The sequence below is a fragment of the Episyrphus balteatus genome, chromosome 3 (genome assembly GCF_945859705.1).
Source record: "Episyrphus balteatus chromosome 3, idEpiBalt1.1, whole genome shotgun sequence".
Lineage (NCBI taxonomy): Eukaryota > Metazoa > Arthropoda > Insecta > Diptera > Syrphidae > Episyrphus > Episyrphus balteatus.
Genome location: NC_079136.1, coordinates 128,872,888 through 128,896,520, shown reverse-complemented (window position 1 = coordinate 128,896,520; position 23,633 = coordinate 128,872,888). Strand labels below are relative to the sequence as shown.

Below are 23,633 nucleotides of genomic sequence, written 5' to 3'. Positions count from 1 at the left end.
GTACAAAAATTAAAAATTTATATTATGTATTGTGATTGTATGTTAAAATTTCTGAGTTCTGGTTGCTAAGTTATTTGCAGTTCAAAAATTTTGTATGTTTTATATTTTTTTTTACATTTGTATAATCGCAGAAAAATCAGATAAAATTCTACAATAACCTCAAAACCACTTATACAAAATTTTTTTTAGCAACCCTTAGGCTCAAGCTTCATCTTACTTCCACCATAAAGTATTTATAGCTTACAAATTTAACAACTGGGTAAAATGCTTTAATGGCCTGCGGTCTTCCAGGACATTTTTCTCTCCTTCTTCTGAGAAAAAAAAAAAAAAAAAACGAAAAAAACCGAAAAATAAAAATAAAATACATTCTCCACACCAGAGCTGAAAAATAAATAAACGATTCCCCTAACGTATTTCCTGTCACTAGACATCTGTGCTCGCCTTCGCAGTCGCTTCCGAGAGGCCGGCCGATATTCTTATGTAATGAGCCTCTTTTAGCAAGGATATTATACTTTGTCGACGACAAGAGAATTTTGTTACAATAAAAAAAAAAAAAAATGATTGCCACAAATGACAGACAAAAAAAAAACGTTTTTGTATTCGTGTTCGTGGTGGACTTCCACTTCATTCTGCGTGGAAGGAATTTTGTATTTTCTGGACAAAATAAAAAAAAAAAAAAAAATACAACCCACCTCCATTTTGTGGGGATTTGGTTGTGATTTGATTTTCACGGTCTTCCCCCAGAGCTTCTTCACCCCAAACCAGTTAAAGGCAATTATATTATTGTTTTCAGAGTATCTTTTACATTGAACGGTTTTAAACGTACATATAAAAACAATAGGGAATCAAATTTGCATTTAAATTACTTGAACTTGAAGGGTGCTTCGCGGAGAAGGACATTTTTTTTTTTTTTTAATTTTTTGTTTAATTTTGTATACGATTTTATGCTTTGGTCCTTTGAAGGGTCTTTTATGTAAAAGAAAATGGCTCTCTTAGATCTCTGATCAGCCATCAAAGGTCTTCAAGTTCCAGCTTAGTTTTTTTTTTTTTTTTTTATATTATGTACTTATAGAGTATTCATTCATTCGTCCCCCTCTTCTTTAGTTATATTGTGTTCACTCTGTTGTATTTGTTGTTATCGTCTTCGTTGTAGCCATCGTCGTTGGCTGGTGGTCGTTATTCGTTTTGTTTCTTCTTTCCATTTGAAGCGTTTGCTTTGTCGTTTTGTTATGTCGTCGTCATAGTTGTTTGCTTTTGCTTTTGCTATCGCTCCCCATTAATCGATGTAGACAAAGCAAATTAAAGGACAATAAATCCTTCAAAGTTTGTTTGGATTTATGTTTCGCTTCTTCCTGGTATTTTTTATTTTAAAAATTTTTCTTTTAATGCCACTTTCTTGTTTTAGGGTATTAGAGGATTTGAATGAAAGTTTTACTTACAGAGAAAAGAAAATGAACTTGATTTTTACTGGAAGCCTGAAATCATAAAAAGTCTTATTTATTCTTTATAGGTATTATATTTTTTTCTTTATGGTACCTATAGACCGAAAGCTGGCGCGAGAAGTAATCGATATATTTTAGTATTACAAGGAAGTCTATTAATAGTGTTAACAAACATGTAAGTCTGCCACTCCAAAATTTTAATTTAGGGGGTGTTTTGTGAAAAAACTAATTTCAAAAAAAAAAAAAAAAAAAAATACGTATACACCCCAGTGACCAACAAATTTTTTTTGTGTGATTTTCAGAAAAAAAAATTAAGCACAAACTTTAAAGCAGGGTTGTAAAAAAATAAATTTATTGCAAATAAAAAAAATTTGCATTGAATAAAAAATTATTAATTGAGACTGAAAAATATTTGAAAATAAAATTTTTATTGCAAATAAAAATATTTTGCATTGAAGAAAAAAACTTTAGTGCAAATAAAAAGATTTTTGAATTGAAAAAAAAAAAATCAATGCAAAATGTGCGCATTAAATATTCTTGTTTAATACTCGTCGAATTTCTTACAATTTTGGCTATTTGACCAAACATAAACTTTTTCAACTATAAGGTTGAAGATAATATAAGGTCATGAAGTCAAATTTTTAAGAAATTCGACGAGTAATTGTAAAAAAATATTTAATGTACATACTTTGCTTTGATTTTTTTTTTTCAAATCAGAAAATTTTTTATTTGCAATAAAATTTTTTTCAATGCAAAATATTTTATATGTAGTAAAAATTTTATTTTCAATGCAAATTTTATTCATTTGCAATAAATTTTAGTTGTAATAAATTTTTTTTTAATACAAATATTTTTCAGTTGCAATAAATATTTTTTTTAATGCAAATTTTTTGTACAGATTTGCAAATTTTTTAAAAAATTTGTAATTGATTTTTTACAACCCTGCTTTGAAGTATGCTAAAATTGATTCACAGCAATGATAGCGTAAATGTCCAACTCATCATTCTAATATTTGTAGCTCAATTGTGTATTTTATTGTTTGCTTATCTAGAAAAAAAAAAAATGCTTTTTAATATATTTCAATGCGTGAAGGACATATAAAATGCGTTTTAAAGCTTGCTTTTGTTAGCAAATCATTTGCCAGCTTCTTCACCTATGTTCCTTTAATCATTGCAACATAAAAATAATAATTAGTCGTGGCATTATTAAAAGTATAAAAAAAAACATATAAAAAATACAAAGACAGACAGAAAGACACATATAAATAAATCAAAGAAACGCAATGAATTGCAAATACAGGCATCATCAAGGGGAAGTCACATAATATCCCTCCATGGGAATGGTATATACGCAGGCATCGCTATCACCAAGAGACACCTTTCCTTTACCTAACCTTCCTCCTTTCATACATATATTTATTTGTACGCATTCATATGTCATAGCAGGGGGATGGATGTCCTCGATATTTATAGCAATCTGAGTGGCTGTCTCACAAAACTGACTGACTGACTGACTGACTGGGTTGGCTGGATTGGTCTCAGGTTGCTATGGTTCAGTGATGCTAAATCTTTCCAGCCTAATAAAGCCTCAAGCCTGAAATTAGAGAATACTAATGAGTTTGACATCCAATCGGGCTTAATAAAATAAAATATAAAATAATTGTATATGTGCGTTTGTGACTGTTTCTATGTGTGTGAGTATGATGTGTCTGTCGAGGATTGTGTTGCTTTCTCTTTTGAGATAAGCTCCAAGGATAAGGAAAAGGAAATGATATTTTGAACGTAAAATGTTAAAGGCGAAAGGTGGTGGTGGGAAAAGGGGGGGGGGGGAGTAGCAGAGAGAGAGGTTAAGTGTGGTAGATTATGAAAGACAAATGATTGCTAGCTGAGGGTTTCATACAAACATTAATATAAATTGATAGGTTTATATATATCGAGCTCCTTGACAGCAGACAAAAATAAAAAAAATACATAAAATACGTTGTGAGAAGATATTTCTTATTATGGTTTAAGTGTCATTGAAAAAAAGGAAAGCTCTAAATCGTGGCGGGAGAAATCTTAAAAATTCACTCAGCTTAATGCAATTAATCATTTTTCTTTAAACGTAAACAATTAAACTTGGGAGACAATAATCTTCCCTGTAGGTATAAAAAGCTTTAAACTTGATAAAAGAACTCAGCTGGTGGGATTTATTAGTTACCTATACAATAAACTATTACATTATAAGGATTTCAAAAATAAACTTTTAGAGACCCAAAATCCATAGGTTAACTCAAAATCAATTCAAAGACCAATAAAATATAAAAAAATTAAACAAAAATCCAAAATATTCATACCCATTATTCCAAAAAAATTGATAACCTCGATCCCGAAAGTGAAATTCGAAAAATTAGGGGACTCAAATAGAAATCTAAAGACAAAACCCACTTCAATAATCTCAAAAGTAGAAATCACCGTGGAGTTTTGGGTAATTTCAGATTTTGGGTTTTGCATTTCCAACTTGTGATTTTGTATTTTTAAATTTTCTAAACTTAGGGTGGATGATTCTACTAGGGTTCATGGATTTTAGAATCATTTGGAATTTAGAATCTTCTTCTCAGATTTTCTTGCAAATTATTATCTTTTGTATTTGGATTTTAGGGTTTTCCCATTTTCATTTATCTTGCATTTTGGAATCGCCTTCAAATTCTTGCAAAACGATTTTCTAAATTTTCAGGATTTTGAGTTTTTTTTTCTGAATTTGGGGTGTATAGAACTTGGATTTCTGTTCAAGTCCAATTTTTAGGATATTGGATTTAAGGGTTTTGTTATAATTTTGGGATTACTTGATACAATTTCTTGATTTCTTCATTAAAAATAAGGTTTTTTTTTCAAAATTTGTTTTTAAATTAGGTTTTTGGCTTCCAAAATTTGGAATTTTCGATATTTTCTATCTTTTTAATTTTAGGGTTGATAAATTTTGAAATTCTGTTCTAAATTTGGGGTTTTACAAGTTTTTTTCTATAGCTCCTAAGTTTACAAGACTTTAGGTTTGTAGCATTTAAGGTTTTCTGTATTTGGGGTTTTATTGATTTTAAGATCGTGTTCAAAATCCTTGCGAAAACTGTATTCTACATTTTTTGTAGGGTATTGGATTTTTGGTTTTTTTTTTTTTTTATTTTGGGTTTTTTAGGATTAGAAATTCTGTGCAAGTCCTTGCATTTTTTAGGATTTTGGGTAATTTTGGATTTTAGAATCGTTTTTTTATTGTAGTATTTTAGCTTTTCTCTATTTTGAGTAGTATGGATTTTTAGATCCTAGCAGAATCGATTTTCTACATTTTTGAGGTAATGGATTTATGGGTATTCTATATTTTGGGTATTCTATATTTTAGGTATTCTATATATTTTGGGTTTTCTTGATTTATGATTTGGAAATTGTTTGTTTCAAAATTTGTTTTTTTCTTAGATTTGAAGATTTTGAGTTATCAAAATTTGGGGATTCTGAAATTTCGGGTTCTTGGTTTAGTATTTTTTTGTTTTTTAAATGTTAAACAAAGTGTCGTTAGAAGCTGCAAACAATGTAATTTTTCTTCCGTTTTTTGCAAGGATTTTTTTTTTTGTTAAACTTTGTAAATTCAACCTTCCATTGACAACTTGGGGCTGATGGTCACTATCCCTTTTTTACAAGAAAAGCAATTGATGATCATTATAATGATTTTAATGATGTCCCATTGGGGAAGCCACAATAAAGACACGCAGAGAGTGAAACGAAAAGGTCGTTACATTCAAGATTCAATCATCGACAACGACATGGTTGAAAATAAACAACTTGTTACCTTCGGTTCGTTTCTGGTTGGCGGTGCGGTTAATGGCGCCCCCAAGAGAGCCAAGAACAAAAATAGAGAATGTCCTTTTTTCCCGGATGATGATGCTCTTAAAAGTACGTGACCCTCTAGACTAGAACTACTATAAAAGAAAAAAAAAAAAAAAAAAAAAAAAAACAAGAAAAAGAGTTGGAAAACTTTAGTTCAAGACACATAATAAAATGAAATTTAATTATGGAGTTGTAAAAATGACGTCAGGGATAAACTTGACGATTGAGAGAAAAAGGAGTAGTTTCTTTCCAGGAAGCAACTACACTATTAACCGCATTGTAAAATTGTGTCTCCATTCTCTCTCACGATATTGTTTGGTGTAAGACGACTTACGAAATGGTTTCTATTACAACGCTTCTACATTTTCCAAACGAAGTCCTCGAAATTAATCCTTTTCTCGAAAACTCTGTGTTCGTCCTTTATTTTTCATCTCTTTAATTTTTATTTTTTCGTTTTTTTTTTTTATTCAAGTACTATCCGGGATATAATGAAGCCACAGGGACATGCAAGAAGGAAGACACAAAAATAAAGAAAACGAAAAACAACGACAACAAACACAAATGAAGAATTTAAGGATGTTGCAAGTTTTAATGAGGTCGACATTAGAAAAATTCCCACTGCACTGCACTGCTTGGAAAGAAGAGTTGTATGCGCATCAGGACCTCCCCCCTCCCCTCCCCCAAGACTTTGCGACTAACCTAGCATATGACACCGACACTCTATGTGGGGATGTGCCCAGGGAACAGGAACAAACGGTAAAACTATTAGCTAAGAGCAGCTTGTCCTCTGTGTTTCCTTGTGGCATCGCGCTGTTTTTCAAAATGGCTGGCGCATAAGGTTGTGTCGTCTAATTAACTTTATCTTAGCCCCTTCAACCAACACACTACGATGACGACGACATAAAAGCGGAAGCTCACATAACATATCCTTTTTCGCGGATGGTTTGGTGTGTGCATTTTTCTTATGCCCCATGTCTTTTACTTGCTCTTGGTTTTATACATTTTTTTTGCTTCTTTCTTTTGACATTCTACGGGTTTGAGCAGAGATGAAGGCAGGGGGAAGATTCATTTGTGATTGTAAATGTTTACTTAGCGATGTCCTTTCTCAAAAAAAAAGGAACAATTTTGTACTGCGACTTCTTGAGTCTTACTGTTTTGTCTATTGTTGTCGTTGCTGGTACTGCTGCACACCGTAATTAACATGAACGCGCAAGGAATAAGATGAAAGCACAAAAGCAGCGCAAAAGAATACGGAAGTGAAATGCCAAGGAATTGAAATTTATGCGGCAAGGATTAATTCGACTGAGCCTTTTTCGTTTCATGGTTTGTATTGTTGTGTGTTGTGTGTGTAAGACGTGAAAGTGTAAAAGGTCTGACAGGGATGTGACAGTAATTTTTTTTTTTTTTTGGTTGAGAAAAATCTGTTAAAAGATGTTGAAAATGTAGAGTCGTTTAAGAATGAGACAGTGTGGAGGAACTTTATATAGGGTAATTGTGGTTTTGGTGTCTCAGAGGATTATGGAAGGATAGGCTCAGCACGCAAAGGAGTCAGGGTGGATTGAACATTGTAATGAATTTTATAAAAGAAAATTATTTCAAAGAAAATATTAGGAGTTTTAAGGAAATATCAAGAAAAAAATTGTGGGTCTTAAAATTTGGAACCTTGCTATCATAAACATTGAAATTCTAAATTACACTTGAAAAATGTTTCAAAGCAATTCCATTCACGTTCATTCTCTAAGCGAATCATGTACCTCGTCTAAGTTATTCAGTTTGATTTTATGTAGGGTCTTAAACTTCAAGTTTCTTCATCTTTGCATCTTCCATCTGAAATTCGTGTAATATTTCTATGTTTCGTTTATTCTCCATAAAAAAAACTCTAAATGTTGTTATTTTCCAAGTGGGTCTCAACATTTTAGGGTCTAAAAATATGGTAAATTCAAATTATTCAACAAAACAAGAAGAAGAGATGCAATTCTCCCCAATTTTGATTTTTTATCATAAGTTCCAAGCATACTTTTTTTTTTCTGTATTTTAACTAAACTGAAATAAGCTTTTAGGAATTAATAAAATTTGAGGTCCCAAACTCTACATTTTAAATCTATGTTAATTGAATTGTTTTGTAGTTTAAAATTGTTTAAGAAATTTGTTGTGTAAAAATCTTTTTGTGTTCAAAACATTAATTTGGTTTAGATTTTATCCAAATTGGGGTCTCAAAATTACTAGAATCCACCAGGAAATTAAAAATGCATTAATTTTATTTTTGACTCAATCTTTTCCTCCTCTATCTAAATTTCTTCGTTTCGTATGTCTTTATTAAAAAATTCAATATCAATTGCATAAGCTTTGAGGTTGAATTAGAGGTCTTAAATTTAAATAATAAAAAAAAATTTTAAATCTTTCAGTTTTGATCTGTAAAATTGAAATTTTTGTTAATTAAAACTAAAATACCTCTATTTATGCAAGAAAATCAAGGTTACCCCTTAAAATTTTACTGGGTATCAAAATATTCCGTCTTTGATCCTTGAGTCATATTCAGATTGAAATTCCTGGTAGCTAAATATTTTCCCTAGAACACAAATTAATTTCAATTCAAATTCAACTATCTCATTTCATGAAGTAATTAAATGGCCAGCAGAATTTCTTTGAAACGCAACAACAAGGACTCTATCCTTTTTCTTCAAAATAAACTGAAAAATAAAAAGAAAAAAAAACCACCATCATGACTTATTTCATCGCAGTGCAAGGGTTCACATTGCATTGCCAACTTAATTATACATTCAAATGCAGACAAGCGTGCGTTCTCCTATTACATCCTGAGAATCTGTTTTGTTCTTGAAAAACTTATAGAAAAGAGAACGAGATACCTACCTCTACGCGAGAGTAATTCTACCATTCACGAATATTTAAATAAATGTTTTACCGCCAACGAAGATAGTTGCCATGATTATTCTAAGTGAATTTTCTAAGAAGTTCTTCTTTTTAATTTCAAATAGAAAAAAAAAAACTTCTCCACGCCACACAAAACTCTTGAAAAGTAAAAGATGGAGGAAGGTTTTGTTTTTGTTTATTTTTTTTTTCTTCCTTCAAGCCAGTAAAGGACCTTCTGTTTCTAATTAATATTCAAAGGACAGTCGCATCAAGGAAGGATTTCTAGTTTTATCTTCTCATTAACCGCTTGGATATAGAATATTTCCTGGATGTCATTACAATTCAATGTGCTTTTTCTTCTTCTCTCTCTCTCTAACACTAAATGAGAACAAAAAGGATATACAATTTATAGCCCCAGAAAGCAATTCAATCATATTAATTTCTTGAATTGAATCTGTTTCAGGACTTAAATAAGATTAACAGAGACAATAAAAAAAAATGTGGAATTTATAAAAGGACGACATTCTTTGGACCAGGCCATGAATATCATAGAGTAAAAGTATAAAGATGAGGAAGGATATTTTTTCTCGTTTTTGATTTTTCTTAAAAGCACCAAACTAAACAGAAAGGTGGAAATGTTTAGTTACACAACTAGGATGTGCGATGTCCTTTGGAGTCCTTTTTTGAATTTGAATGTTTTCGGTTGAAGCATAAGTTTTTTTTTAGGTTATTTAACTTAATTCATCATGTGTGCGGCCTGTTTAAATATTAATTCGTTATTCATGAGGATTTAGATTGGTATTTTGATATTTGAGGTTTAAAAGGATTTGAGGATAAAATGATAGGATTAGATAATTTGAATTTTTTATTTAATTAATTTAGTTTGAAATATGACACAATTTTTCGGGATACTAATTAAGTCTCGAGGTCAATGCGATTTATGCGGATTACCCATTTATAATTGGCATTTAAATAGAAATTTCTTACTTTTCCTTCTGTGCCCATTTACAATAACTCTAGAAGCTTGCCAAAATATGTCTCAGATTTCTGGAAAAACAGGTAGGTACAACAGGTAAAAAGAAACAACATTTGCTTTTTTTTTTAAATTTTATTTTGGCTCTGATAATTTTTGGTGCAAACACAGTGTGAATTATATCGAAGCTGAATACAAAAATTGCATGACTTTCTATTTTCAATTGATGCACTGATGTATGTATGTGAATGCAATTCCCGAGTATAGCTTTGGCAGTAATAGTGCATGACGATTACTGACTTGATAGGAGAACGATCTTGTATGGTGATGTTTGATGATGTTTGACCATGTATGACGATGTATGAAAGATGACTTAAGTAGGATAACAGGACATCTTTCTTTGTAGAAATATTATGTATGATGATGTATTGCAATGCATTTAGACGTATTGCGGTTATTGAAGAAGTTAAATCATATATGACGATGTATGAACATGTATGACGATGTATGGCAATGTATGACGAATGACAAAAAAATGTAGACCTTTCCTTTATATGATCATGAATTATGATGTTTGTTGATACATTTCATTGTATGCAGATGTATGATCATGCTTGAAGAAGTTTGATCATATGTGACGATGGTTGATGGATGATTTATGATGATGAACTCAATGTATGATGATGTATTGTGATGTTTGTTGATGTATTGCAATGTATAAAGATGTATTATTGTGTTGCTGTCGTCGTTTTTAAAGAAAATTGTGTCCAATTAGTGACCAACACTTCATTCTCTTTACTGTGCTCATAATTTTTACTGAACAGGATTTGAAGCATCATTTAAATTCAAGTGTACAAAGCATCCATATTTCCCCAGTATGAAAGTGAGAGTAGGAAATACATTTCATTTCATTTCTATTCACTTCAATACCTACCCACACTCATTTTTTTTATCTCGATTATTATACCCATTACATTTCTAGAAACAAAACCCTCACTTTAAGTGTCTCCCATTCAAATTTTACAGAAAAAAATTCAAATGATTTCCCTTAATTTAGTTTTATACTTTTAAAGACGGACACATAATTAATTTAATTGAAATATGTTTCTTCATTAGTGTTGCTCTTCCATGTCCTCCCCCCCCCTTTTTCAACATCCTTATTAGAGAACTCGGAAGGAATTTTCAAGAACAATTTACTGAAACTTATTCTTGATGGTGTGTAAAGTTTTTTTATTTTTTATTTCCTCCCTCTTTTTTTTTTACAAAATTATAATACAGGGGTGCGAAAATTATTATTCTTGTTACTCCCTCCCTTTCTTTGTGCAACAAAAGGCCAAACAAAAGATGAATAATAATTTTCTTTTTAAAGTATTTTTTACTGAATTAAAAAAGAAAAAAGCTGGACGATACAGAGAAATGCCCATCCAGGACACATTTTTTAATAATTCAGGATAATTACATGCAACTTTTTTGTTGTTGTTGTTTCTTTTCTTTTTTTTTTAAGTCTTCCCTCTGTAGTCCCTCTAATTTGCCCTCGATTTCTTTTTTAAATGTGTTTTTCTTGTTTTATTCTTTTAAATTTTATTTAGAACCTTCTCTCTGGTCTCCCTTTCTACAGTTTTACCTTGTATACTCTCTTGTATACAGCTCCTTTAATTGACTGAAATTAGGGATAGCATAATTTTTTCCAACTCTCCCCTAAAGTTTTGGTTTTCAAAAAGAAATCACAAAATTAAGAGAGAAAGAGACCCTTTAGCCTCTATTTTTAACCCTCATCGTCCCTATAAAACTACATAAAATTTAAGTGTGAATGAAAAAAAAAAAAAAAAATCCTAGCCCGCAGTGTAAAGTTTGAAAGTAAACGAAGGAAAACTAGGTTCAAAGACACACTGATTCGGATGATGGTTGGCCGCGATTTAATTTCAATCAAAAAAGTTTTGCCCGAACAAACTTTTAGCTTAAGATGCAGTGTTAGATTGGAATTAATGTAAGGTAAACAAGTGAGTACCTAAAGTATATAGTGTTTCTTAAGCAATTGAACTAAGGTGAGACTTGTAGAACTTTGTGAGTGTGTTGTTTGGCAACATGAAAAGGGTTTTGCTCTTTGTAGGTACAAAAACTTATAAGAATAACAACTTTACCAAACGCGCTCCGTTTTGATGTAGTTTTGAAGATAGTTTTGGCTTTATGTTGTTTTAAATTAATTTGCAGAAGTAGCCAAGTTTTGGTTTTTAGTCATCGACATAGTTCGAAAATAATGTTTGTTAATATCTGCATAAGAAATTTGATATAGGTAGAAAATGGTGTGGCACCTAATAACCCTCAAATAGACCTTGTAAGACGATCGATATGAAAGATCGACCAAGAAAAAAAAAAAAACACTGGGACTCAAAAATAGAAAGAAATTTTTTGTCCTTATTTTTTAATAGATCTTGAATAGACCCACTAAATTTAAATATTTTTGGTGATTCGAGTAAAAAATCGAGTAACAGCAAATATTTCTATAATTTATCTGGCAATAGACCTTAAATAGACCCTCTTTCCAAAGTGCTATTCAATGATGTGATGGATAAAGTTAGAAGAGCTTGAGATAAGAGGGAATATATTGAAAAATAGATCCAAGAGTAGTTTCTTGGTTTCCAACAATTAATAGACCTAAAGTAGACCTTATTAAATGCTGTCTGGTAACAAATACACTTCCCTAGATTTATTTCTAACAATAGAACTTTAATAGACCTTTTTATTTATTTGAAATTAGATAAGATATAAAAATCGAAGAAAAAAACATATTTATATTAAAAAATATCCGCAACGTGACCTCAAATAAACGCCTGGTGTTAACTAAAATAGACCTTAATTTTTAAGTGAAAATCAATTATTTGTAGTGGAAAATTTGATGTTGCCTCCTCGTTAACCTTTAAGATAAATGTGTACATTTAATTGGGTTTATTGGAAAATAGAATTCAAATAGAACTTAAATATACCTTTCATTTAATGTGAATCTTAATGATGTCGTAGAGGGAATTTAATATTGGCAGTACGTGGAGGACAACACAGTTAAAATTTTTATATAAATATCGCTAACAAAATGTCAGAACGTTTTAAGAAAATGGAAGCAAAGACGCATCCTTTTGTCCTTGCCAATAGAATCCTTCGAATATTTCAACCACGAGCTAATTTTTCACAAAATTCAATTCAAATCCCTCTCTCTGAGACTCAGCAACCCACAAAAACTCCCCAAACTCCTCTTAAGAACCAAACGTTTCTTTGTTAAACACAAAAGCCTATGTCAAAATTATTCAACCCCATGGCAGCGATAACAATCAATTATGTCTGCCAATTGTCAAATTATCCACCGCCCTTTAGTGTTACAAATAGCTTTTGCACACAATTTGAACATTGAGTAATCAAAAGGAATGTTGTTTTCCAATAAAAATATCCTTTTTTCCTAGGAAAATATTTGTTTAACCCTAAAAAACCCAAAAAAAAAAAATCAACCCACTTTATAACTCGAATTTCGACAAACAACAATCCACACACAACAAAAAAACTTGAAACAACACACCAAATAAATGTCATTTCTATTTTATCACTAAAACTATGAGTACCCAGGTCCGTGTTGTCGTCGTCATTGTGAAATACTTGGTTATTCATTTTTTGCTATTTTTGTTGTTGTTGTTGATATCATCTGTACCGGGTAATGTTATTGCCGTTGACTTTGCACGAATCCTTAATCGAATTCTCGACTACTGGCAGCCGAATGACATTTATGTCATCTTAAATTCCACCATCACACAAACAGGTGAGAATGTCATCGGTGCAATGGTTTATCCCCGTTACGTGAGTGCACGAGGTGACTTCTCGAGTTTCATTCACAATCACAATCATCAGCATCAGTTAAAGAATCCAATACGTTGGGCGGTATTTCCGGATAACTTTGTGCTCGTCATGTTTACCGATGACAGCTGTCAGAATGTGATTCCAATTTTACGGCATCAACTGTCACAGGAGATTATTGTCAAACGTTCGAAAATTATTGTCGTTGCAATGCATTTTATTTCTCTCGATGGAAATGTGGATGATGGTACTACTTCCTGTTTGGAAGGAATGTTTCGGGAATTATGGAAGAAGATGGGATTGTTGAATGTGTTCGTTTTCGATGGGACATTTATTTATGGTTTCAATCCGTTTACCAAGGAATTTCTTATAAGACATCGAGGTGAGGATTACAAACGTCTTATTGCTGTTGACAGAGCTGCGAATTTTTACGGTGCTGAGTTGAGAGTACCTCAGATGGACGTTTATCCGGGATTACAAAGCATCATATGGGGGAAGGTTTCGAAGAAAATTGGAACGTTTTTCTTTGTTGAGGAGCCGTTTGCTAAATTCTTTAATGCAACTTTGGTGACCTACACTCAGAAAGACCATGACTTTGGTTTTGAGTTTACTATTAATTCGACGGATTCAATTGTCCTTCCAGGAATAGGCAAAGACCTTGTTCAGGGTCTTGGAGATCTCACATTGATTCCACGAAGCTATGATAGTTCGAATTTCTTCGACTTCCTGTCGCCCGTCAACTTCAAAGAGTGCACTCTAATCATACCAAAGTCGGAACGGGTTCCTCAGTATTCAATTGTCGTGATGGTAGCTTGCAGTTGGGTCAGGCTTTTAAGCCTAGTGATTCTAGCCTTGATTGTTGCATTTACTGGACTCGTGAAGAAGGTCCTTGGATTGAAATTAAAAATGTCCTGTTTCATTTTTGAACTTTTCTCAACTTATATTGGACAATCTATGAGAATTAACATAGAGAGCTTGTCAATGAGGCTTATTATAGCCTTTTGGCTGCTAACTTGTATCCTTGTGGGGACACTTTTCAATGCTGAAATAGTCATGGGGTTCCTGACGCCAATGTATATCAGAGATTATGATAATCCTTTTGATGCGATTCAAAGGAGTCATTTCAATATTTATACCTTCGATGATTTTGTCTACTTTTTAAAGGGGTGAGTTTTTTTTTTCATTTCACACGATATAAAAAAAAAAAAAAACAAAAACACTTTTTTTTTCTTCAAAAGAAACTCAAAGAAACTTTTCCCCTCGGATGAAATGTTTCAACTGTTGCTGAAAAAACTGAAAGGCGTGTCAAGAGATGAGTTTTTCCAAAGAGTACTTCATCCTAATAAAAAGGATATGTTTATGGTGATCTCTATGGCAGATAATTTGCTGGAAAAGACAAAATATTTGACAGAGCAGACATATTCCTATCATAAGACAAAGCCGTTTTGTAAGTATTTTAGGGGTGGATTTTTTGTGTTGTTGTTGTTGTTGTTGAAAGTGAAAGTAGGTTTTTTTTTTTTCTTAGGACAGTTATGAACTTGATATAGTAGCTCATTGGGACTGATTTTTTTTTTGTGGGGTGTTATTGATTTAAAAGATTCTTTAATCCTGTTTATGAATAGACTTTTAGAGCAAGAACATTGTTTTTTATTTTACTTAAGGCGAGTTATAATAATAATTTACAAAAGCTTTATAGGGACCTTAAAGATATTTACAGCCTTAAATGAAATCGACAGCTATTGAATGAAGGAAAATTTGAGCATTTTGAGTGAAGTGACTGCGTTTTTTGGAATGATTAAATTTTCACGAATAAGCAGAGAACGTTTTTGAGATTAAGAAAGTTTGGAGTGAAAAGAATTGGGAAACGGCTTTACGATGCCCTGTTTACCCTGAAATGTCCTGTACGTGGGATTATTTGACTACTACAGTGTCAAGCTCAATCTCAAATGGTCAATTTCATGGCGGTCGTTTCTTACTATAAGCAAGTGTCTTTCCACTTTTTAGTATAGAATTTCTGAAAGTCTATTCAAGGTCTATTTTTATGTAAATCACCTTCCATTTTCAACCAGACCAAATTTCTTATAAAATATAATTGAAGTTCACTTAAAAAGGAAGGTCTATTTAAGGTCTATTGAAATTATCTGACTTCTATTCGTTGCTAACATATCTTTTTTTGTGTCTTTTAGAGAACTCTAAACCAGAGCAAAGGTCTATTTTAAGGCGGTCGTACCTTCTTTTAGATACATTTCATTATACCATTCAGTATAGAAATTTAAATGCAAAAAAGGGCATATTAAAGGTCTATTTTATGTTAATCGTCTTCCAATAGCAGCCACACTAAATTTCTTATAAAATGTCATTGAATTTCACATAAAAATGAGGGTCTATTTAAGGTCTACTGAAATTACCTGACTTCAATCGTTGCTAAAACGTTTTTTTTTTTCAGTTTTTAGAGAATAGGTCTAATTTATAGCGATCGTATATTCTCATTCCACCATTCAGTACAGAATTTCAAATGTAAGGATAGATATATTTAATGTCTATTTTATGTGAATCACCTTCCAATAGCAGCCAGACTAAATTTCTGATAAAATATCATTGTATTTCACATAAAAAGGAAGGTCTATTTTAGGTCTATTGAAATTACCTGATTTCTACTTGTTGCAAATACCTAATTTCATACAAGATATTATTGAATTTTAAATCAAAACGAAGGTCTATTTGAGGTCTATTGAAATTATATGAATGGTATTTACCCAACACCCGAATTACGCCATAAAACATGAGAATTTCAAATGTAAGGATTTATATATTTAATGTCTATTTTATGTGAATCACCTTCCAATAGCAGCCAGACTAAATTTTATGATAAAATATCATTGTATTTCACATAAAAAGGAAGGTCTATTTTAGGTCTATTGAAATTACCTGATTTCTACTTGTTGCAAATACCTAATTTCATACAAGATATTATTGAATTTTAAATCAAAACGAAGGTCTATTTGAGGTCTATTGAAATTATATGAATGGTATTTACCCAACACCCGAATTACGCCATAAAACATGAGAATTTCAAATGTAAGGATAGATATATTTAATGTCTATTTTATGTGAATCACCTTCCAATAGCAGCCAGACTAAATTTCTGATAAAATATCATTGTATTTCACATAAAAAGGAAGGTCTATTTTAGGTCTATTGAAATTACCTGATTTCTACTTGTTGCAAATACCTAATTTCATACAAGATATTATTGAATTTTAAATCAAAACGAAGGTCTATTTGAGGTCTATTGAAATTATATGAATGGTATTTACCCAACACCCGAATTACGCCATAAAACATGAGAATTTCAAATGTAAGGATAGATATATTTAATGTCTATTTTATGTGAATCACCTTCCAATAGCAGCCAGACTAAATTTCTGATAAAATATCATTGTATTTCACATAAAAAGGAAGGTCTATTTTAGGTCTATTGAAATTACCTGATTTCTACTTGTTGCAAATACCTAATTTCATACAAGATATTATTGAATTTTAAATCAAAACGAAGGTCTATTTGAGGTCTATTGAAATTATATGAATGGTATTTACCCAACACCCGAATTACGCCATAAAACATGAGAATTTCAAATGTAAGGATTTATATATTTAATGTCTATTTTATGTGAATCACCTTCCAATAGCAGCCAGACTAAATTTTATGATAAAATATCATTGTATTTCACATAAAAAGGAAGGTCTATTTTAGGTCTATTGAAATTACCTGATTTCTACTTGTTGCAAATACCTAATTTCATACAAGATATTATTGAATTTTAAATCAAAACGAAGGTCTATTTGAGGTCTATTGAAATTATATGAATGGTATTTACCCAACACCCGAATTACGCCATAAAACATGAGAATTTCAAATGTAAGGATAGATATATTTAATGTCTATTTTATGTGAATCACCTTCCAATAGCAGCCAGACTAAATTTCTGATAAAATATCATTGTATTTCACATAAAAAGGAAGGTCTATTTTAGGTCTATTGAAATTACCTGATTTCTACTTGTTGCAAATACCTAATTTCATACAAGATATTATTGAATTTTAAATCAAAACGAAGGTCTATTTGAGGTCTATTGAAATTATACGAATGGTATTTACCCAACACCCGAATTACGCCATAAAACATTGAACTTAAAATAAAAAATGGTCGATTCAAGTTCTATTTTATGTAGAATGTGAGTTACTTGCAGCCAACACCAAATTTCGGTCAGGGCCGTCTTTAACTATCCTGGGGCCCTTGGGCACACAAGAATTTGGGGCCCTTTTGGAAAGTAAAATAAGTACAATGGTTGGCTTAAAGGCAATGGTTATGGTTAAAAAGGGGTGCCAATATATCGTTTCATATAAAGTAAAGGGGATGCCAATAATACGTGCATCGAGACATCAATCGTTGCCACTGCCAATAATTGTACCCTGTATCCGTTATAAGTTTCAGTTTGAAGAATTGGAAAAAAGAGCTCAAACGGACTGATAGATTTGCTAAAAACTCGGTACATACGATTTCTACGTTATTTTCAAGAGCCGTTTTTTTATTTTTTGCCTTTTTATTTTAATGTCTCTTTTTCAACGGATATCTCCAATATAAAGTTTTCGAGATATTGCAATTTTCTCAAAAACGGATAACGATTTTGCTTTGAAAAAAAAAAAAATATGATTTGCTGCAAATAAGGCCGCACTTTTGAAAGAAGAAAAATATTTTTTGGACCGTTATTAACGGTACCTACTTGCCATAGAACCGATTTCTTAATGAAAACGACACAACCGATTTTAATGAAAATTTTTACATAAAAAGGTTTAAACTGATATTAAAACTAAGAAAACTTAAAAAAAAAAATTATTTTGGATTAAACAAAAAAATTAATTTTTTTTTTGAAAAACAATTTTTTTAAAAGTTATTTAATGAATATTATGTGTCAATCTTTAAATACGAGAGCAATTTGCAATTCAAATTAAAACCATTGTACCATGGCGTTTTCCATTGAACCAAAACATTGATGTATCGTCGCGTCGACGAGCCGGCAATAGTTTTTTCTCAAACGTTTTCCAACGGAAAAAGTATTGATGTTTTTTGCCGACGAATTGATTCTATTTCGTCTTTTAATACGAATCTACTCATATTTTTACACTGATTTTAACACGCACTACAAAATTTGACAGTTTTGCAAACTTCAAACGAAATTATTATTTAAGGAAAAAGATAATGGAAGAGAATTCGTTGTTTTTATTAATAAATAATCTTACCTACAGTGGCAAAAAAGGTAATTTTCTTGTTTTTTGAAAATATTATTGTCTTATTTTTTTTTGAAAATTGAATTTGGGTTTGGTGGTTTGGATTTAAATTTTTGTCCGCATACAACGGCACATAGTTTGTTTTCTTTTTGAAAACATATATTTTCCGTATAGGTGTAGAAAAAAATTTATTTGGTTGTTTGGTTGCCATATAAAAACTAAAATTTTTTGCTAGATGGTCTAACCGACAAAAATGTTTTGAGAATATAATATTCGTTCCTTCGGGGCCCCCCTGAGAATGGGGGCCCTCGGCACGGGCCCCGTGTGCCCTTATGGTAAAGACGGCATTGATTTCGGTCCAGGATCAGTACGATGCTTCTTACTTGCACTGTTTGGAGAGATATGAGAAGGTATTTACTTCTAAAATGTTCAAAATTCGAGCTCCAAAAAGTTAATATTTCCTTAAAGTGGCATCTAGATCTAAATACAAAATTCCAGTCACTCTTAGATATCTAAGAGTGACTGGAATTTTGTATTTAATTCAATGACGCTAAACTGAATTTAACCAAATTTGTTTATTTTCCCCACATTCTTAAAAAATTCTTCTGTAGGTAATAATAATAACTATAATATCTAGCTAATTAATAGACAAATTTCGAGTTAAATGAATGTTTTACAACACTTTGTTCAAAACAAACATAAAATACAAAAAATAACAACAACCCGTCTAGTAATACTCAAAATGCCAATAAAGAGCTTAAAATACTATCAACTCTAAACTCATTAACCCATAGCATTCTGTTATTCGAATACGCAATCAAACTTTTCCCTCCGCCAGAACAAAACAAAGCCAAAACAAAACAATCCAGGGTGTCAAAAACTTTGCAGCCTTTTTCAACCTTTTAAACTCCAATTTACAATACCCTCAAACTACTCCCAAAAATGCGAGGGGTTCTTAGGGGAATGTCTCCCCTATATATAGTACATCTATAAACTTTTATCCCAAAACCAAATTTCAACTATCACTAACCGAACCGAAAAAATCCAATTGACTTCGCACAAAATACCTTTTACTATACACACAACAAGTCGTGCTTTGATTTTGCTGCTGCTGGTGCCTTTGCTTTCCCGAGCGCGCCGCCATGCTTCATTCATCGTGTACCGCCGCGCATCTGGCTTTAAAGTTAAATTTTCAATTACACCGTTGGTTGTTCTACTGAATCAAATAGGATTTGCTTTGCGAAAAACCACCGCGAATGTAAAACTTTTAATTAAAAACCAACAAAATAAAGTTTTTTTTTTAAAGGTTTTTTTTTGTAATTTTTTTTTTCACACAGCCACGACCTCAGTATTATTTCTGTACTACCAACTCACATAGCATGTTTTATACTACAACACACTACCTTACCTACATTTCTCACCCTTTTTCATTCCAGTTATCAGCCTTACAGCAAACATTGTACCCCGAGGCTCTATCATTTACAATCACTACAATGACTTCAACTATCGCATTTTCGAGGCTGGCCTGCTGCAGCATTGGAAGAATCTTGAGTTGGTGTATGAAAGAAAGTTTGGCGGTAGCGGTGGTGGTGACGATGTTAAGGCAACACCAGCACCACAGGAAGACTCCTTAACGATTGAGGATTTGTATTCAGCATTTTTGGTGCTTGTCCTTGGATATGCGTTGGCACTTGTCGCATTTGCAATGGAACGATGTTTTCACTGCTGCTGCTATTGCTGATGATGATGATGATGTTGATGCAGTCGTGAAAAGTTTTTAGAAGGGAACATGGTTGTAAATGCTGTTTTGCATATTGAGTCATCTTTATTTATGTTTTTTTTTGGAATTAATAATATAAATTGAAAGTTTATTTAAGAATGAAATAAATTTGTATGTAAGGAATCAATTTTAGTTGGTACACGATTATATTGACGAAATTTGTGTTTTTTTTCTTTCCGAAGCCGATATTTTCGGATCAAAGTATCGAAACAAGATTTGGTTTACAGATATAAGCTCACAGTAAAAAGGCCTATCCATTTATGTAAAAAAAAAATTAGAAATCTATTTTTTTTAAGATTTTCGCGAAAAAATCATCAATTTTTGCCTAAAAATAATGAATTTTCAAAAAAGTTCTCTAAATCAATTTAATGATACATCAAAAGAAAGGCCTCTTTGAGCTCTATTCATAACTGAAAACCAAAAGTTTCTTAGACGTCTTGTTGCTGAAATATTTGCAATCGAAATATTTTTTTTTTCTTAAATTCGGAATTTTTGTTTTCTTTCATTCGGAATCAGATATTTTCGGATCAAAGTCTCGAAACAAGATTTTGTTAACAGATATGAGCTCACAATGAATAGGCCTATAAAAAAATTAAAAATCTATTTTTTTAAGATTTTCGCGAAAAAATCAAGGTTAACCCCTTTCCTAAAAATAATGAATTTTCAAAAAAGTTCTCTAAACCCATTTAATGATACATCAAAAGAAAGGCCTCTTTGAGCTCTATTCATAACTGAAAACCAAAAGTTTTTTGGACTTCTTGTTGCTGAAATATTTGCAATCGAAATATTTTTTTTTTCTTAAATTCGGAATTTTTGTTTTCTTTCATTCGGAATCAGATATTTTCGGATCAAAGTCTCAAAAAAGATTTGGTTTACAGATATGAGCTCACAATGAATAGGCCTATCCATTTATTTAAAAAAAATTACAAATCTATTTTTTTTTAAGATTTTCGCGAAAAAATCATCAAATTTTGCCTAAAAATAATGACTTTTCAAAAAAGTTCTCTAAATCCATTTAATGATACATCAAAAGAAAGGCCTCTTTGAGCTCTATTCATAACTGAAAACTGGATGTCTTGTTGCTGAAATATTTGCAATCGAAATATTTTTTTTTTTTTTTCTTAAATTCGGAATTCTTGTTTTCTTTCATTCGGAATCAGATATTTTCGGATCAAAGTCTCGAAAAAAGATTTGGTTTACAGATATGAGCTCACAATGAATAGGCCTATAAAAAAATTACAAATCTATTTTTTTAAGATTTTCACGAAAAAATCAAGGTTAACCCATTGCCTAAAAATAATGAATTTTCAAAAAAGTTCTCTTAACCCATCAAGTGTGGCACCAAAAGAAAGGTCTTTTCAAACTTAATGAATATCTGAAAACCAAAAATTCATTGGAGGTCTGGTTGCTGAGTTATTTGCCGTAAAAGTTTGAGAAGCATTTTGAAATATTTCCAAATGGTACTTTCTTGCCTGCTTCAAAATTACTGTTTTTATAAAAGAGTTTTTAAAGAACTTCATCAAAAATTAAATTTCTCAAGGCTTAAATCAAATTCAATACGAACCATAATTTCTTAAATAGCTACTCCTTCTTTTTTAACCTTAAGTCTTGTCCAACATTAAACTTCCTCATTTAAAATGGAAACATTATTTAACATCACATTCAAAGCCCATCAAACGAACTTAAATTCAATCCGAAAAACAACAGACAAAACAAGAACAACTTCAAGACATATAAGGATATATCTAAGCTCAGCGAACACTGCAATTCATAACAACTCCACAGCAGCGTGCACATTCAACTGGAATACAAATGAATATATTCCACCATCCGCAGAAGCTCCACACAGCGAATATAGTGAATACGAAAATGTCGAATGGCGAACAGCGGGTTTCCGAAGTGGCGGCTGGCCATTAATTTTGCTCGGAAATTCCCCATAGATTTTGCAGCCCGCATAAACGAGAGGGTGTTTTGTATATCATTTCCTTAAAAGGGTTCACCTTCCGGTTTGCCGTTTGGGAGCGAGTGTTGGTTGAAAAGAAAACTTACATACCTGCAACCAGTTCCATATTATACGAGTACTAAGCCCCTACTTTCTCTGAGTCTGAAACACTCTTGCCTCCACTATTATCCTTGGTTATTAAAGTAAGTGAACTATTTTACTGTGCTCTGTGCTGTGGTGTGGTAAGACGATGTGGTGTTTCCATGTTTTTGTGCTGCGTCGAAATGTTTAATTCCCGCCCGCAGCACTACCAAGTCCACAACACTCCGTTACAACGTATACACCGAAACGGGAATTGTGTGTAATATTTCAAAAGTAAGGCCGAAATATACAATCGCACTGCATCACCCCCAACATAAAAATGATGAAGGGGTGGAGGAGGGGGTAGGTAATACATTTTGTACCTGGTTGATATCCTTCAACTCACAACTTGCAAACACACAGCTTTTATAAAGTAATCTTGTCTTTTCCAAACGAATGAGAGGGACTGGTTGAATCGGTCGGCTGGAAAATGATGCGCCTGAGAATCCTCCCAGCTCCATGCTCTTTTGTTCAAAAATATAACGTGCGGCAATCTGATCTTGGGTAATAGAAAGAGTGCTGCTGCTGCTGATGATGAAGGAAAAATCTCGGTCGCCCAGGACGACCGACCAACCGACGACGACGACTTGCAAAGGATCTCCCTGTGGAATTTCTGGTGGCTTTCGTGATGCACATTGGGCAACATGCCAAAGAACGAATAATAACACTGTCAGAGTATTTCGAAAGCATGATATACAACACTGTCTCACTCGCTTTTTTTCGAAAAATTCTACACAAGCCGAAGCAGCCAGCTTCACAATCGTTCTCTTCTTGGTCGTCTAACGTCGTCGTCGTCATCGTCATCGTCGTTGGATTTTCTATCTGGGGAGTAACAACTATAACAACTGATGGTGTATTCTCGAACAAGTCTCTCTTGCCTTTGCTTCAGCTTGGTTTAGCTTGGCTTCATTTTCAGTAGCAATTATCAAATTGACACGCAATACGAAGAGAGGAAGGGCATGGCCTGGCAAAGGCAAGGCAAGACATGGCATAATATGGCCATACGGACAGAGTATGAAGCACAAGGATAGGATAGTTTAGTGTAACAATGAATGCAGCTTTCATGGTCGGATGAAGTGATTTGGAAAGAAGTGCTATATCTCGTTCTCTATCTCTTTCTATTGCATTTCAATTTTTTTTTTTTTATTTTTTTTTGGGGAAATGATTTGGCTTTAACGAGGCCAACTAGGTTTGCGTTTTGAGAATTTTAAATGTTTATAGGTCGATTGGGCGTTTTATTATGATGATAGTGCACTCAAAAAGGCAACAATATAAGCTTAGGGTTTGTTTGGTAAAATTAGCGCCTTTGAGTGGAAAGCTATTGTGTTGGTTACAAAAATGCCATGGATAGTATGTTTGGTTGTATTTTTTTTTTTTTTTTTTGAATTGGAAGATGGCGGAAAACTCTTGTCAAACTGAGAATTGTGTGGTGTGCATTAAACTTGAGGATTGTATAGTAAGAAATCGGAACGAAAATAGACATTAACCTATTTCCTGTTGATGC

The 23,633-nt window shown here is 32.2% G+C and overlaps 2 protein-coding genes across 2 annotated transcripts in view; one reads left to right on the top strand and one right to left on the bottom strand.

Annotated features, from left to right (window-relative positions):
- LOC129913734 (transcription elongation factor S-II) overlaps positions 1–23,633 on the bottom strand; it is a 409,451-nt gene that overhangs the window by 165,340 nt on the left and 220,478 nt on the right. The gene's annotated exons all lie outside the window — the stretch shown is intronic.
- On the top strand, positions 12,672–20,160 carry LOC129913724 (uncharacterized). The gene is made up of 3 exons (XM_055992533.1): positions 12,672–14,143; positions 14,216–14,424; positions 19,703–20,160. Exons 1-3 carry the CDS (start codon positions 12,741–12,743, stop codon positions 20,005–20,007), a joined length of 1,917 nt encoding a protein of 638 aa, XP_055848508.1. The 5' UTR covers positions 12,672–12,740; the 3' UTR covers positions 20,008–20,160.